At 34.4% G+C, this 17,862-nt stretch overlaps 2 protein-coding genes across 3 annotated transcripts; one reads left to right on the forward strand and one right to left on the reverse strand.

The window, feature by feature from the left end:
- Positions 1-8,019: 8,019 nt before the first annotated feature.
- On the forward strand, positions 8,020-8,424 carry LOC126700931 (serine/threonine-protein phosphatase 7 long form homolog). Its single transcript, XM_050399094.1, has one exon. The coding sequence runs from the start codon at positions 8,020-8,022 to the stop codon at positions 8,422-8,424; it is 405 nt and encodes a 134-aa protein (XP_050255051.1).
- Positions 8,425-11,472: 3,048 nt separating this feature from the next.
- LOC126700367 (derlin-1-like) lies at positions 11,473-17,408 on the reverse strand. 2 transcript variants are annotated; one of them, XM_050398483.1, is made up of 8 exons: positions 17,268-17,408; positions 16,362-16,497; positions 16,128-16,201; positions 15,697-15,790; positions 14,913-15,041; positions 13,794-13,954; positions 11,851-12,078; positions 11,473-11,737 (listed from the first exon to the last, which is right to left on the reverse strand). In XM_050398483.1, exons 1-7 carry the CDS (start codon positions 17,282-17,284, stop codon positions 11,853-11,855), a joined length of 837 nt encoding a protein of 278 aa, XP_050254440.1. In that variant the 5' UTR covers positions 17,285-17,408; the 3' UTR covers positions 11,473-11,737; positions 11,851-11,852. The 2 variants fall into 2 exon arrangements, with proteins under 2 accessions (XP_050254440.1, XP_050254439.1); XM_050398482.1 differs by lacking the exon at positions 17,268-17,408 and adding an exon at positions 16,980-17,243 and having other exon boundaries at positions 11,473-11,740.
- Positions 17,409-17,862: the final 454 nt, after the last annotated feature.

A 17,862-nucleotide genomic window follows, 5' to 3' on the forward strand; every position in this document is an offset into this window, starting at 1 on the left:
GGGTTGATGCAATTTGGTTGTGTTTTAATTTGTTATCTTTTTTTTTATTTTCTTCTATTTAGTTGATAGATGTTATCTTAGATATTATATAGTGCATATATACTATCTATAACATGATTCATTTCTTTAGACTAGACTTTTATGTGGTTCAAAAATACCCCTAAACTCTATTTTTAACAGCAACAAAACTTGGAAACAACCAAGTAAAAATATATATCCAACTCTACCTAAAACATTGCTTACAAAATATGACACTCTTCTACTAATCTATGTCTTTAAAACAAACTTATCCAGAAATAAAATAAGATAAAATTCCCAGTCCACTTTGTATAATTCCTTCAAGACCCATTGCTCCTCTTTTTTCTTTTTTCTTTTTTCTTCTTTTTCTACTTTGTCAAGACTTGCTAGTTTCTTTTATTTAATTTTTCTATTTTTTTTTTAATTTCTGGTTTCCTTAATTTCTAATCTCACGTTTTTGTATTTTCTGTATTTTTTTTTTTGAATTTCCAATTTTCTTAATCCCTAATCTTACGTTTTTGTTTTTGTTTTTTTTTTTTTTTTTTTTTTTTTTTTTCACTTCTAAAATCTACTTTTCTTTATTTGAATTTTTTTTTAAAAGAAAAAAAAGAAAAAAAAAAGAGACACTCCCACTATAAAACCATTACTATTACTTCTTATCCATATTCCTTAAATTTAGGCACTACCACATATCCTCATTTAAACATCCCACGTTTCAACAATTTAGAACTACACCAATATATAATTATATCTCTCTCTACTTCATCTTTTTTAATATTATTCAATTTTGAAAAGATTTCGGCCTGCACGCAACAAATTGGAGCTCTCCCACAAAGAACATAAGGGTTCCATGGTTGGTTCATAATGATTTTTGGTAAGTCCATTTTTTATTACTTTCTCTTTTATTTTTTTATTCATATATCAGTTTTTGTTGAATATATATTTTGCTAAAACACAATTCCAGGCCAAGAATAAAAAAAGAGCTTCATTGCACATGCAAAGTACTTGTGATGAGACTAGTAATGATATAATATTATTCTATTATGTAGTATGACTTGGATAATTTGGTGTTTACAACTATACATTTTTTAGTTAATTTTTAGATATTTTGGAAGTGATAATTTGATTTATATCTAAATACAATCTACATGTCTATGATTTAAATGTGCCTTTCAATTATTTGAGTAATATCAATTCTAAATTTGTGATGAGATTTGATTGTCATGATATCTCCTTAAGAGAATAAGAATTTTTTTTTTTTTTGATAAATAAGAGAATGGGAAATTTGAATCATTAATTTAAAACTTAAAAAAGTTTAGTTGTACCCTAAAAAAAGAAAACATAACACACTATACCAAAAGTTTGAAAAATATAGACCACTTCCAAAAAGAATAATATCAATCAAACATACCCAAGTTTCTAAAAATTAAAAATAAAAAACTCCCAAAATAATAGAATGATATATTTGTAAAGCTAGAGAGATGAAAAAAAATCTTTTAGAAATAGTTAAATTTTTAAGGAAAAATATTTAATTAATTTTAGAAAATAAATTAAACATTATACCAAATTATTAAATAATTATATTTCCCACGCATTGCGTGGGTCAACAACTAGTTTTTTTTTTAGAGAATTTCAACTTATAACATTTACTCTTGATGATACCTTTTTATCATCAAACCAAGACACTAATCAGTTTTTAGTGTAACTAGGGATTAAACCCCAAATCTCTTATTCAACTATTAAATATTTTACTAGTTCAGCAAATTGGAACCCACAACAACTAGTTACTAGTTATTGATAATTGTTGATTGTCATACCTGAATGAAAGCTTTTGCATTAATCACAAGGCATCAGCTGAATATACCATTGATTAAAGGAAAATTTCAGGTGAATATATCACTGATTATATAACGTTATAAGGTCCATGCATGAAATTTCAGCTCAAACTAATCTCATTTATGGCTGTGCATCTATAAATATTCAGCATTACATCTTTATTGAAAGCTTTAGGGTGAATTGTAAATTTAATTAGTTTCAATCTATAATTGCATCAAGAGCCTTATAGCTACTATTGTAACTATTAAATGGTTTTTTTTTAAATAAATAAAATTCAGTAGGCAAAATAATAATAATAATAATATAAAAAAAGTACCCCAAAATATAAGATAGCTTTAAGTTGATAAATGAGAGTACCCTCGTCATTACCTAACAAATCCTCTAAAATTTAATATTAGCTTCTAGTTAGATAGATGTGATAGCTTCTAGTTAGATACATGTGAGCTCCCCATCAGAACACAACTTTAAATCTAAAGGCATGATGGGTTGCTATGAATTTCAGATCCTCCAAATAACTTTAGCTAGATTGATGAAGGCTCAAGCATAGGTCCATTGTACAAGAGCATGGGACCCAAGCCTAAGAGAATCTTCATCATAGATTACTTTTTCTTTTATTACTTTCTTGGGAGGCCCATTTATAAATGATAGTGGAAATTTGGGGACAAATGGCCCATGAGTTGGTGAGAGCTTAGGAAGTACGAAAACTTCATTTGGGGTACCATGTCCGTATTGTATCAGTATCATAATGGTATCTTATCTAGTGTATCATAATATCATTTTTCAAAAATTGTTAGCGTCATTGTATCGTACCTGTACCAGTGTCCGTATCATGTCCATACATCCTAGGTGAGAGCATTTAATCATTTTTCCCAAAGTAGTATCTATCCAGACATCTTTAGTCTTAATGGCTTGGAAGGGCTTGTGAAGTAATACAAGCTTTACTTTTCTTTTATGACAAAAATGGCCAAATACCACTGTTTATTATTGACACCCCATTTTATAACCTACATTTAACCTCACATGGAGGGTAAAAGGGTAATTTCACCTTAAAAATAGGTATCTAAATTGTGGCCATTAGATCCTTGATTTCATTTCATCAAAATGATATTGATGTGGTAACGATCAAATCGACTGGTCATCAGCCCTAATCAGACCATCAAATTGAAAGTTATCATTAAATCAAATTTTAATGGCCGAGATGCACTATCACAAATTAAGTCCGACTATATGTGATTATGAACAATTGATTCCAATTAGTTGTAATTATAATCAACTTGAGATTAATGACGTGTCATAATTTGATTGGCTAGGATTACATCTTATAATAAGGTTGCTCACACTTAATTAATTAGATAGTCAAACATTAATTATTCAATGAGTAAATTGTGCAATTATCTTTTTAATTAGGATAAATTTGGAACTAATTAAGTCTGAAATGGAAGTGATTGGAGCCTATTAATGTTAATTGGAAACTAATTTTGGAACCTATTAATGTTAATTGTGTTGAAATTATTTTCTAACAAATGTCATCTGCTCACCATTTCGTTAATATCTCTTAGAATATTTTGAATTTGTGAGTGAGGTTAATATTTTTAGAAACTACACATTCGGGGCTTCAATTTGAGCACAAAAACGAGACAATTTTGATTAGAATTGAGTAAGATATGATTTTTTGAATTTGGCTCTGCAGGTTGTTACAACTATGGGAAAAACTAAATTTTGCTTGCTCATCACTCCTACCAATCTCTACATTTGATGCACTAACTTTCCCTAAAGTCTGAAATAGGGTCTAGGTTCATGATTCCTTTTAATACTTTGTCAACCCTCATTAAATGACCTTCCATTCATATTTTTTCCACTAAACCTATATAAACCCCCCCCCCCTCCATTCCAAGAGAGAAACCTCATCTCTTCTCCTCTCTCAAGTTCTAGTGAAGTAGAGTAATTTTGTTATATCTTGATCTTCTTGAGACTCAAGATATTGAGTGAGACTCACTCTTCCTCTCCTAGTTCTTCTTTTCTACTCCACCCTTAGAACTTCCACCAAAAATCTCTTCCTCCATCGTGTGTATTTTGCATGCAGGTATAATCATTTCCAATAACTTTTTTTTTGGTTTTTTTTTTGTTTAAATATATATATATATATTTTTTTTTATATTACCATGATTAGATTAAGATTAGAGCATGCTAGTGTTTATTTAAATTCCTTGAATATGTTTGAATGTTCTTAAATATTCATATGCGTTTTTCACATGTTCTTGGTTGTTCATCGCATATTTGTGCATAACATTAGCTTTGATCCTAAATCCACATCAAAAATACAAAAAACATGTTTGTTCATAATACTCTCAAATCCTTGAATCTAGGATATCACCATCCACACACATTCAATAAAATTTATTTTTCAATCCAAATGCAATGATTAATAAAGGGAATTAGGGTTTATCACATACACACACATTAAATTCAACGTGCAATTGATTGATTTGGATGATATGATATAAATGTTGGCCACCATAGTCTAGAAGACCGGTTTCACCGGGTAAGGCCCGCCTAACACCTTTTCACCTTGTAATATAGTCTCCAAGCTTAGATCAAGGGTTGATAGATCAATTATTATCCATGTAATTTTCAATCTCTAGATTGAAACTAGGAAACAAAGCCATGTACTTTATCTTAGATTGTATCTAGGACCAAAGTCATGTAATTTCCTATGATCAATGTACATTTCTTTTCAAATCAATAAAATGAGGAATTTTTCAATTTTGATTTTCTTATTTTTTCGAATAATTAAATAAGTAGCGACTCTATTGTAAAATATTTAATCTAAAGGGGAAAATATAATCAGACGAACCTCCATTCTAAGAGATAATAACACGACTCCACCTATTCAAGTGGGTTTGGCCCAACACCAAAAAACAGGGCCAAGGGCGCAGTTTCTCACATTTACCGAAATATATATCAATCTACTACTGGTTTGGAAATATGTAGGAATGTACCACTAATTAGGAACTCGAGTTTAAGGAACTCAAGTTTCTAATAGTACTCGACTTTAAGGTACTCGAGTTCCCTGAACTCAAGTTCTATTTGAGTTTGCCATAGTGGCATGGCTGAGCTGGAATTTTAATAATTAAAAAATGCCACCTTGAACTCAAGGTCATGAACCTCGAGTTTTGGCTTGATAGTACTCGAGTTTAATGGACTCAGGTACCTTAATTAACTACACAGTACTCGATTTTAGTAAACTCGAGTACTGTGTAACTACATACCTGAGGTTTGAACACTTGAGTAGCATGTTATATGCCCTACCCCATCTACCACTCTCAGTCTCACTCTCAATGTCGCTCTTAGTCTCACTCTCAAACTCAATCTCAATCTCGCTCTCACTCTCCCTCTTGCTCTAACTCTCAGTCTAAGTCTCACTCTCAATCTCGCTCTCAGTCTCAGTCTCAATCTCCCTCTCGCTCTCTTTGTCGTGCTCATTCTCACTCTCACTCACTCGTGCTATTTGTTTTGACGACGTTACAGCCCTCCCAATCATCGAAAATCCAAGCGAAACGGCAAAGCACCCATATATTGTCTGAGTTAATTCAAGGCTGATCTCAACGTTGAAGATATCGAGTTCTTCAATTGGTGATTTGCATCTCCAATTTTGAATCAGAAGGTACATACCCCCAATCTTTGTTTGACCATTTGGTTAAGACGGCTAAAACAATATGGGGGTTAGGGTTATTTGTGTATTGTGGGAGAGGAAACAAAATGAGTTAGGGTTTTGAGTTTTGGGATTTTGTCCATTTGATAAATTGAATTACATAATGTTCATATTCAATGACTTTGTATTAAGACAAACTTCTATTTACCCTAAATTAGAAAATAAAATTTGAAAATGTTGGATACTTTTTAGTTCATGAGTATTGGTTGTTTTCTTTACTTACGATTACATTCCTTTTATGTGTTTATATTAGAGAAATATGGTTGGCTAGGGATGTGAGATGAGCTTACTTTTGTTGTAATGAGTTTGGTTATGTGTGAAGCTTTTGTTTGGTATAACTAGTCTATTAGTAGATTGTGAAGTTGGAGGGTTTGTTTGTTTGTTTTAATCAATTAAAGGTGATTGGTTTATATAAATCAAAAAATGGCAAATAAAGACAAATAGATGTATGATGATTTGGTTTGTGTGAGATAAGTATACTTTTTGTTGTAATGAGTTTTGTTATGTGTGAAGTTTTTATTTGGATGGTAAATATCATTGTATATTGAGAATGATAAATTATAAAAAAAGGAGAAACAAGTGTATGACATTTTTATTTGTATGGGATTAGTTTACTTTTTGTTTTATTGAACTCAATTCTGTGTGGGGTTTTTGTTTGGTTTTCTAGAAAATTAGTCTATTATTAAATTGTAGAGTTCGAGATTTTTTATATTACCAAATATGGAGGAGTCTAGTTGCTAGGAATGTGAAATAGAAAAAAGATGACAATGAGCTTATTTTGAGTAAGCTAAATTTTTGGGCTTAATGTCTATGTATGCAATTTTTGCTTGGTTTAAAAAATCAGTTTGAAAAACAAAATGGTCTATGATGTATCTGTCTATGTATGGAGTTCAATATATGTGTTTTGCATGTTATACGCCTTTATTGAAAATTCATTGAAAATCTTGTTAGTACTATGAAAAACAAAAACGGAATCAATAGTAAAAGGAAGTGTAATCAGGTCTAAATGTATTTTATCTTTACTTTAAATTATAGCTACTCTCATTTGCAAATTTTTGAATTGCGGTGATAAGTACGTAATTGCAACTAGTTCTTACATATAAATACCATGAAATTTCAGCAAGTTGCGACGATAACCTCTATGCTAGGATTTCCTTAGTCAGTATGTGAATGTTGCTACTTTTATACCTTAGTGGGATTGTCTTTAGTACTTCAAATTAACTGTTCCATTCATGTCCAATTAAATCCATTTTTGCAATAGTTCTATTATGATATTAATTTATGCTAGATACGAACACGCATCCAGCGAGACCCCGTGGGCGTACTGTCCTAATGAGGCAGCCTAAGCATCATTCAAGTTGGCTTTAGGATGGTCCTTTAGAAGGCGAGGTATGCACTTGTCCAAAATCATACTAAAGTTATATAATACAAAGATTTTTCTTATCATTACTGTGCACGCCAAAAATGAGGTTGATGGGTTGGCCCTCACTTGGGCTCACAGTCTATTTGTGATGCGGGCTTTGGATTTCCTACCTTGGGTAGTTCCTAGCACAAAGACCCAATAATGTCAGCCTGTGAATTCCTTTCCTTTCTCACCTACTGCTTTCTTGATGCTCTCTCTCTCTCTCTTTACTCTCCTTTTTCTTTTGTACCATCCAACCCCCCCCCCCCCCTCTTCCTCATTCTCATCTCTTATTTATAGCTTGAGATTAGTGGAGGGGTTATGATTACTCTAGGTTATTAGTGGGCATGAAGGTCCAATTCCCTTGCCTTTAAGTGGGTGTTTAGGTGGGAGTGGGAGTAGTGGCTTTGGAACTGTTTCCCATCTTAAGAGGGACGTTCAGCAGCGATATTTCCCAGGGCAAGAGATATAATATCCTCGAGCAATCACGTTCCCGGCTAAGATGTGTTGGCTGGGCAGGTCTTTGACTATGAACCAATAGGTGTAAAGTTTAAGATTGCATGCCCAATGGGCCTTGGTTCAAGCACAGTGGCATGGATCCTAGGCCCATGGCCTCAACGAGCCTAGGGCCCAACTTCGGTCAAAGGGGTTGGAACCATAGGCCATACTGTAGGGTTGAAGTTCATGGCACAAGTAGGCCTAAGGACCCTTGTGCCATACAATTACATATCCATTTAAAAAAATATCCCTAGCGTTGGCATTTAAGTTTGAAGTGTAATTATTATGTTGTTATAAAATGCTATATTAATACAATATTTCTCTATTTGTAGGAATTGCCAGGTGTACTAACTTGTCGTCACTGATTCAGTGGTGTGCCCGAAGGTGGGTTAGATCCACAGGTTGCTGCTTATATCACAGATGCAAGGTTAGATGGGCTACTTTGGGTCCCAAATATAGAGCTCGATCATGCATGGCGTTGGTGGAGAGATGGCGGCAAGAGACACACTCATTCCACTTGCCCCACGGTGAGATGACAATCACGCTATAAGACATGGAGGTTATAATGGGAGTACCTGTAGATGGTTTGCCGGTGGTGGGGATTACCCATATGTCAGACTGGGGGATTACCCATATGTCAGACTGGGGCAACTTATGCTTCGATTTGCTAGGCTATAGGCCTCCGGTCAAAGAACCCAGTGCCAATGATAACATGGCAGTGCTGTGTGGAGCGAGGTTAGAAGCATCTTGGCTTGAGTCACAGTTTAGCGACCCTCTCCCGATTGACTCCATTGACTTGCGAGTGCAGCAGTACGCTCGATATTACATGATGTTGCTATTGGGTGGTATGCTGTTTATGGACAAGTCCAGCAAACAGATCTCAGTCATGTATTTGCAATTCTTGAATCCAATTAGTAATGGCAAGAAGTATTATTGGGATTGTGCAGCACTATGTTAGCTATATAGACACTTGTGTAAGGCATTAGAGAAGAAAGACAAGCAAATTGGCGATGCACTACTATTGGTATAGTTGTGGGCATATGCTAGGTTCCCGCAAATATGCCTAGTGATGAGGCATCCACACTAGGCACTGCCCCTAGGTCCACTTGCTATTAGGTATGTAGCTTTTGTATACTTATTGTTTACATACGCACTACTTTTCCGCATGGGGATTGTGTAAGTAACATAAGGTTTTGTATGTGGTGTTTGCTAGATGGAAAGGGGATAAGTGCACCATAGAACATGCAATGCACGTCTTGAGCGCCTATCGTATGTCACTTGCTTCGTTATGGCCAAATCAGGTATTGTACCTTTGTTGGGAATGCATGTAGTTGTTATACTTATAATTCGCTTGCACTTTTTTAGTTTGGAGTAACACTTTTTAGAGTAGAGATACGTATTCGTATTATGTATCGTTCCCATTCTTTACACTTTTTTTCTAATTGTATGGTTAATATGGTTGTTTGCCTCTGTTGGATCATTGTAGATTGTGTGGGATAAGAAATTACGTAAAGGTTCACGAGGCATTACATGACAAAGTCCGTATTTGATTATTGTTTGTTGTTAATGGTACACATGACATGTAAGATACCCTCTCCACAATGCCCAGTGTGACATGAGTAATGAATTATAGGTTCACGTGGCATTACATGCCAAACTCAATACGAGGCAATGTGTGACATGTGAAATGAAGTAAAGGTTCACGTGCCATTACATGACAAAGTTTGGTTGGTCTAACAAAATATGTCGTTATTCATAGACATGACATCCTTATAACATGTCCCTACCACCCCTAATTGACATGAAAACACAAACACTTTGGTGCTAACGACTATAAGATGTGCTCATAAATTCACTGAATACGTAAATAGTTTGTTTCAAACCCACCAATAACGAAGCTTGAATTGGAAATGAGTTCTAGCTCTTCAAAATCACATCGTGTAGTCAGAAAAAAGTTTGGATCTACTTCCATGTGTGCATCATCAAAAATGTCATTAGTGCCACTACTACAGACATACACTGACCACTATGGGCTAACATGGGTTGGAAGGAAGAGAGATTTTGTTAATGCTCCAATATGCACGTATGACAGACTTGGTAGCGTTAGTCACATCATGGTCAGCGAACCTAGACAACTAGGTGCAGATAACACCATCATAGAAGCAACCACAGAAGAATAGCCATGGTCAAAGTTGTACGAGAAAAGATGTGAGTTGGAGGTGTATTGTAGGTGGCATGGGTTAAGAGTTCCAAAGGCACGTTTGGCGGAGTTACCTAGAGAGGAATCAACAAATGTGTTTGCATGCCTTGAAAGGGAGAAAAATCAAATGTAGCAGAGGATAGACCGTTTCCACGCAATCCAAAAGGCTAGAAAACATCTTAAGGGAAAAGCACAAGAGCGAGCCTTCAAGTCCATTAACGAAATTACAAACTTAGACGATGACAAAGATATTTCAGACTTCTTAGATTCAAACAACGATGATTTCCAAAAATTTCTACCTACCAACATAAGACGTTGTTGTCGATGTGTAACAAAAAGGTGATCATGCAAGCTGAAATTTTGTAAACAGTCATTGTGCTAACTACGACAATACCTTCTACAAGGTTCTATCCATTGTCATTTGCATTTTGCATGGAGAATTTATGGGAACTTATCTTTTATTATTTATGTCTTGTTGAGTTGCATTTTAATGTTATCCACTAATTAAAACAATAGTCAAATTTTCCAGCATAACACTAAGTTATATATGTCCAAATTAAAGTTAAATTATTTAAATGACAAATGATGTTTATTCAGTAATATGAAAAATTAGTTCTCACCTATAAACATTCAAACTTGAACTGAATACATCCTCCAAATAACCTGAAAATTTGTTTTTCACCAATATTGAACATTTGCATCAACGTTAACAACAAAAAATAAATTAAATCCAATGGCCACTTCAAAATCGTACTTTTTCTATTAAATCATAATGGATTGTTTGGTAGATCCCCACATATTTCGCAAAAAATTGATTTTTGCATCAACTACATATTTGCATCAAGGTTGTCAACAAAATTTAAATCTGATGGATCAAATTTGTTGACAGGAGACAAACTAAGTCACAGATGTGAAATTTGTGTTTTAGGTGAGATCAGAGGAAGAAACTGAGCTATAGAACTGCTCACAGATATGGGGTTTGTGTTTTAGGTATATACATACTACTCGAGTTTAGAGGACTTGAGTATATACTTAGATAGTACTTGAGTTTAATGAACTTGAGTACTGTGTAGTTTTCTTATTATAATACTCAATGATCAAGTCCTCGAGTTATGTCAACATATAACTCGAGTTCCCCAAGCTTGAGTTCAAGGTGACATTTTTAATTAATAAAATTCCAGCTCAGCCGCTGCCACAATGGCAAACTGAAGTGGAACTCGAGTTCGTAGAATTCGAGTACCATTGGAAACTCGATTTCCTTAAAGTCGAATATCCAAAAAGTGGTAGATCCCTGCATATTTTCAAAACAATGGTAGATTGATATATATTTTGATAAACAGTGGTATTCGGCCATTTTGGCCTTTCTTTTACTATGGAACTTTATTTTCAAGACTTGCCAATGGCTTAAGCTCTGAACTCTTCCTTGACCCGTGAAGCTGCTATTGGGGTTAGAAGACTCAAAAGGCTCAAAGCATTTCCATTAGTGTCTGAAAGTCAAAATGACCAATATAAGTCACAAAGTAGGGCAACCACTTAAATGCACAAGATTGTGCTTCAACCAAATTCACTCAGTTGAAAACAAAGCAGCTATTTGTTGCTGCTGATGGCTCCTTGATCTTCACTAAGAAATATGAACTTTTCATTCTTAGAAATAGAAGTATGATTAATCATACGTTATAGCACAATAAGCTGGGAACCAAGTTTCATACAGCTGAAATTACTAGTCAGAATCTTAATATTCCCTATATGATTAATCATAACGGATAATACAATAAACTGGAAATCCCTATCATGGAGCGGAAGTCATTAGTTAGAATCTTCCTCTTTATTACAAAAAAAGGTGGTATTAAATACAACACGATATTCTCATGTTCATTGAAAAACTAATCATCTAAGATGTAACACAAAAAAGTACTTATAGATATGACATTTTCAATAGTACGCTGCAAAAGCAAGGCCTCCAGTGTGTTAAGGCTACTCACTCTGGCTGCTGAACACATAATTGCATCTTGTGACACAATGTTAGATGGGATCTACCTCTTGATGGAGCCTAATATTGAAATCAGCAGTCCTGCTGCAAACATATACGAATTACCAAGTCACATGATCATACCAGTAATCATCTAATGTAATTCAGTTAGAATTTGGTTTACATGTTATTCAATATTCGCAAAAGAATATTACCTCTAACGGCCGTTAAGACGATGGCTTCTGCCTCGGAAAGCAACTCCATCACCCTGGTTGGGCTGCTGTGCCTGTGCAGGACTATCTGTCTCTGCTTGCTCTGTAGGGCTTGGTCCATTTCTGTTGAGACGGTAGCTTCTTCCTCGGAATGCAACTCCGGCAGATGGATCACGCTGCACTGGGGAATTCATTTGTGCTCCCTCACCCCAAAATGCAACTAATTTGTGACTGGAAAGTCATTAAGGATAATACAATTATTTCACAACAAGTCTCTAACCTTCAATAAAATAGTTGATGCCCAAATATTGTCCCAATTGGTATTTTTCTCAAATTTCTTTCTTCATTATATTACCTCAAATCTTTGCCAGAAGAAAAAATCACAGATCAGGATGTTGGCTATGCTTAATTATTTCATGACATAAAATCTGCTATAGTGCAAGAAACTATGTTAAACCAGTGTTAGATCTATTGGTGCCCAAGGGCCCAAACTTGTTGTGAACTCCACACTTACGTAAGCTTGTACTTGCAGGATAAGTGACCTGATCCTACTAGGACTAGAATAGAGTTAGACTAGGATTTTTTTTTTTTTTTTATAAATAAATAATCTTTGATGTATACTCGATTTTCCATGTAGAATTTGAATCATTAGTCTTTTTTTCTATTAGAGTAGTCTGCATGGAACAAAACGATACCACATACCCAATTTCCTTGATTCTTGATAGCCAAAACTACAGTCAATGGGCCTATGCTATGAAAAGATCAATCAAAGGGTGTCTCTCATGGAGATATATTACTAGAGAAGTTCCTAAACAAGTCAAATTGGAACATTACTTTACTCCGATGGTTAGAGATTGCACATGACATATGGAACTTCCTAGCGCAGCGCGCGCTGTCAAACAACTGATCTTGTTCATCAATATCAATACATGACCACAATTCATTGCATGCAACAAGAAAAGGCCAATCTATTGCTAAACTTAATTCATAAATGTCTAACATTCAGGATCAAACTAATTTCTTTTGAGCTAAAACGGGACAGTTTCAAGGATGTCGAGAGATTCCTCTAGTATCGTGATTCCTATCCTCAAACACAATTTGTGATGGCACTTGATGATGATTATGATCCTGTTCGAGCATCTCTCTGATTGTGATTCACTTCCCACACTTGACAGTACAATCAAGGAATTGATAATATGTAGAAACATGCAAGAAGACAGCTCAAACACAACCTATAATTCTATTCTAGCTGTTCCACCCTCACTACCTCAATTATGTGAACTTGGACAATGTAGAATCCTCACACAAGGAATTGGGATAGGCCGTATACTGGGAGTTCTATTAGAGCTTTCCTCTCTTCATCTTCCACCCCACTTGCTCTCTACTGCTGCCACTGCACCTAATACCTTTGAGTCCTTACATATACGACACTCAAGATTAGGTCATGCCTCACTCTAGTGGTCACTTAGGGTAGGTCAAGTCCAAGTCTTTTCATTGTATTTCATGTAAATTTGGAAAATAATTTGCTTTACCTTTTAAGTGAATGTCTTTCATATCCTCCATTTGATCTTGTCCACATCAAGAACATGTGAATGATGAAACAAGAAGCCTAATTTGCTATGTAGCTAGTGGTTATGTAACAAGGTGACGTGTGCATCAAACATCTTTGTTTATCATGCATTTTTTCAAGTCTCCAACATATAATGGTTTATGGTTCAGAACTTGCTGCGTCCTTGACATACAGGAAAACAGACACATTGGTCTGTTATTGGGAGTTGTGAAATTCTCCACAAGTTTATGGAGAAATACAATTTCAAACTATGACAATTCAAATATCTATAAATCCTACCAGAAAAGTGAAAGAAATTCATGAGAATGAGGTTTAAGAGGTTTCGAATATAAGCTAAATGCACTGTTAAAATAAATAAAAACAATAGAAAGGATACACCCAAAGAGGGGTCTTCAAGATGAATTTCCCCCCAGCAAGAGGATGAAGCACTGTTAGGAAGTAATATAAATGTCCTGCAACCATCCCTAGAATGTCTGTCTTCAAAGAATTTCCTAGTATCAAACTGAGTGCTAGCATTGCCCAAGGAAGATAGAATCCCTACAGTTAAAATAAATAACTAAATAACCAGCCTCTTAGATTCCTTTCAATTGCTGAATATATAATAAACGTCATAAATATCATGAATAGCCTTTTGTTATGTTGACTCTATTGCATAATGCAAAGCCAGAGGCAGACAATGGCAGGGAGTACAATTGTAAATAAGATATAACTTAAACAAAGAAATATTCTACTTGAATGCTTGGAACTACCAAAGGAAAAAAAAAAATTACCTTGAGAAAATAGACTTCATTATTTATAATTATGGGTAGAAGTATTGATGGAAAGTTTGGTGATACTACACAAAATAAAATACAGGCCAAAAATAGTGAGCACACTTAATTGGGACTGCAACTCCATGATTTCAAGGTTAACCAGGCAAAATTTGAGAGACCATATTTTTTCTTTGGTTAACTTCTTCAAGGTGGTTCCTCTTTATGGGGCATACCTCACTCATGATGCATTTTTAAGGGCCTCTAATAATAAAATCTACAAGAACCAAATGTACAGCAATTCATTCATAAAAATATTCATTTCCCTTTTTTGCACGTTCACACTCCAACTGCATTGGTACAAAAATAGTAATTAAAGAAGAAAATGAAAAAGAGATAGTAACAAGTAAGGCAAAAAAAGAGCAAGAGAAAATTTTATATGCAGCCAATGGCTGTGCAGGAAAAGGTAGAAATGAAGTTACAAATGTTGTCCCAAACCTTCTTTGATTGATAATCTAGATGCACATTGAACTTTATAGCTTGGTGCTGCAGATACTGCAAGTTCTAGATATCAACTTATTTTATAGAACACTAAGTAGACTCATATTAAATGTTACAGAAACAAGGAGGTATAATTTCAAAGTGTATATACAGAAAAGCAGTCTCAAGCTTATATTATTCCAAATGCTAGGATAACTAAAACAGGACAGTGGAGAGAGATTAAAACAAAACTGGTAGAGGCATACCTTCAATGACACAAGACCATAAATGCTTATTTGTGCATTTGGGAACTCACGGCTCCAAACATAGACAAGCATAAATACTAAGGATCCTCCCATGAATGGAGACCATAGATATGGAACAGCAGCCATCACCTAAGATCAAGTAACACCCTTGTCATTATTTTCATAATATATTGATTAGTATGGGGGATTTTGGTTCACTTGTTTTGATATTGTGTTAACATATTTTGTGAGGAAATTTCTTCTAAATTTTCGCAAATAATGTTTGTCAAATAAATATAGGATTTATCATCTATACCACTGGATTTCTTGATTTTGCATAATCAACAAATTGCAAAATTCATTTCTAAATTGGGAAAGAGTTGTATCATCTATAATTATTTATTAGGTACTTATACTTTTGGAATTCTACATCTCCAAACATATTATTTCAATTTTTACTAGTTCACCAAATATATCTGGCATCTCTTGACAAACCTGCTTGACACCCTATTTTTCTGTTCTTTCCTTGATATTTACTCAGTTTGTCCCTATTTTTCTGTTCTTTCCTTGACAGTTACTCAGTTTGTCATTTGAAAAGAAACAACAGGTTTCCAACCCCAACGCTTCCTCAGTTTTCCACCATAGAGCTAAAAGCTGTCTGATAAGTTCATGTTGCGGCATTTGGTAAATCATATGGCAGATCAATATACCCAAATTTTACCACCAATTAGCATACATGCTCATAGTTAAGTTAATGTTACTGGGGAAAAAAACTATAAATATAAGATGATTTTTTCTTACTTACAAGAAGTGATAGGGCTCCAAAGACAAACATCCATACATAGTCTGCTGCTCTCTTGTCAAAGGGTCCTCTCTCGAGTGAAACACCATATCTTGCTCTATGAAAATTGGCATGACAAAGTATTTCAAATTTTCAATATCACTTTGGAACATAGTCTACAGATTGTAAACCTTGCATAGCTTTTAATCTTGAAAGTCAATGATCATAAGTGAATGATAGGGACTGAAAAAGATATGTATGTCCAGGCATCAATTGGATGAATAATGACTTAATACAAATGTGGATCATCATTTAAAGCCTGATATTTTATCTATTGGATAATTTTAATTAACAATGGTTTTTCCAAAACATTCTTTCTTACCACCTTAACCCAAATTTCATAGTAAATGTAATATGGTATGGTTTCAGAGGGTAGATAGAGTCAGATATCTTACATCATTAACAGACGAAATGCAAAGGAAAATGAAAATGGCCCAAGAAAGAAGAAATTCGTAATAAGCCTCCAAACCTGCACTATATACAAACATTTACAATTGGACATAGGCAGAGAATGAACCCTCAAATTTTAACTTATTACAACCTGCTTTTTGATAAACAAAATGAGCAAAATGAATTTAATCTCATGAATTACTAAAGATTGGACAAATTTGGCAACTGAACTTGTTTACCTGAAAACGTTTTAGTGCAAGGCCATAAAATAATGCTATATTGTAAGGATTATAAAGATCCAGATAGAGAGCAGATGTGGCCATCAAGCATGCCACTCCATAGAACTTGCTTACAGGTGGGAGAGATCGATAGTATCTGAAACAATTTGTGAAAAATCTGTTGTTTGAGTTGCAAAGAGGTTATAGAAATTCGTGAAGTATCAAAATTGCAAGCCTTGATATAAAATCAAGAGCTGGTTGAAATTTTTTTTAATGAGTCCAAAAGTAGATAGTCAGAAACTAACACGACCAAATAGATACATAACTTGCAGCAAGGGCAAGAGATATTACATGCTTCTGAACCAACTCAAATTAATATACATTATTATTAGACTGAGGGGCATCTGGTTGGTTTGGAATGAAATCCACAACAAAATAAGATTATAGATTGAAGAAAAGAAAGAAATTTTATTTTCTTGCATAAAATGATTAACACTACTTTTATGTAAGAAAATTAACCAAGAGCCATTGTGTAACATTCAACTAACTAGCATGCAAATCAACAAAAGGTCATATAAGCATGTGATCATTGAAATGTTTGTGTGTTTGTGCATGTATAAGAGGGAAAGAGAACGTTACTCCGCTGGTGTAGACATTGCACAGAATGGTTCGCTTATGTCAAGGTAGCGTGATGGTGGTGGAAATGGTGGTCTTAGATTGAAAGACTATGTAATGACTAATAACAAGAATTTTGGATATGCATTGCGCATTGGTCTTCAAAAATAGAAAATACTAGTATAAAGTATAATCCAATGGTCTGAAACTTCAAAGAGAAAGACTTAGGAGCATGCGGAAACTTCAAAGTCAAGAAAATAATTTTTAAGTCTTTCCACTTAATGACCACTATCTCTGGAAAGAGAAGGTTACTCCGCTGGTGTAGACATTGCACAGAATGGTTCACTTATGTCAAGGTAGCGTGATGGTGGTGGAAATGGTGGTCTTAGATTGAAAGTCTATGTAATGACTAATAACAAGAATTTTGGATATGCATTGCATTGGTCTTCAACAATAGAAAATACTAGGAGCCTGCGGAAACTTCAAAGTCAAGAAAATAATTTTTAAGTCTTTCCACTTAATGACCACTATCTCTAACACTGCTCATTGTGCCAAGAGCAGTTGGGAGGAAAAAGTCAGCATTTGGATTTTCTTCTTGTCTCATAAAGTTGGATTGAACCAGGGGCTATAATATGTCAAGGTCAGTCAATATCACTTGCATTAACGTAGCTTCTGGGTAAACATGAATGTCTATTCCAATTTCCAACAATAGTTCCAAAGGTGATTGGCTTCTCACTGAAGCATCCAATGATTTGTATTTGTTTGTGACGTCAATTTAATGTGTCCTTTTGGGACTCAATTGAGTTAAAACTTAAATTTTCAAAATTCATATGATGTAATGGGCTGTGAATCAAATTAAGTTTCCTTATCAGAATAGGCTTTATGCTCAATAAAAAACTTCTTATTG

This window comes from Quercus robur, chromosome 9, assembly GCF_932294415.1.
Source record: "Quercus robur chromosome 9, dhQueRobu3.1, whole genome shotgun sequence".
NCBI lineage: Eukaryota > Viridiplantae > Streptophyta > Magnoliopsida > Fagales > Fagaceae > Quercus > Quercus robur.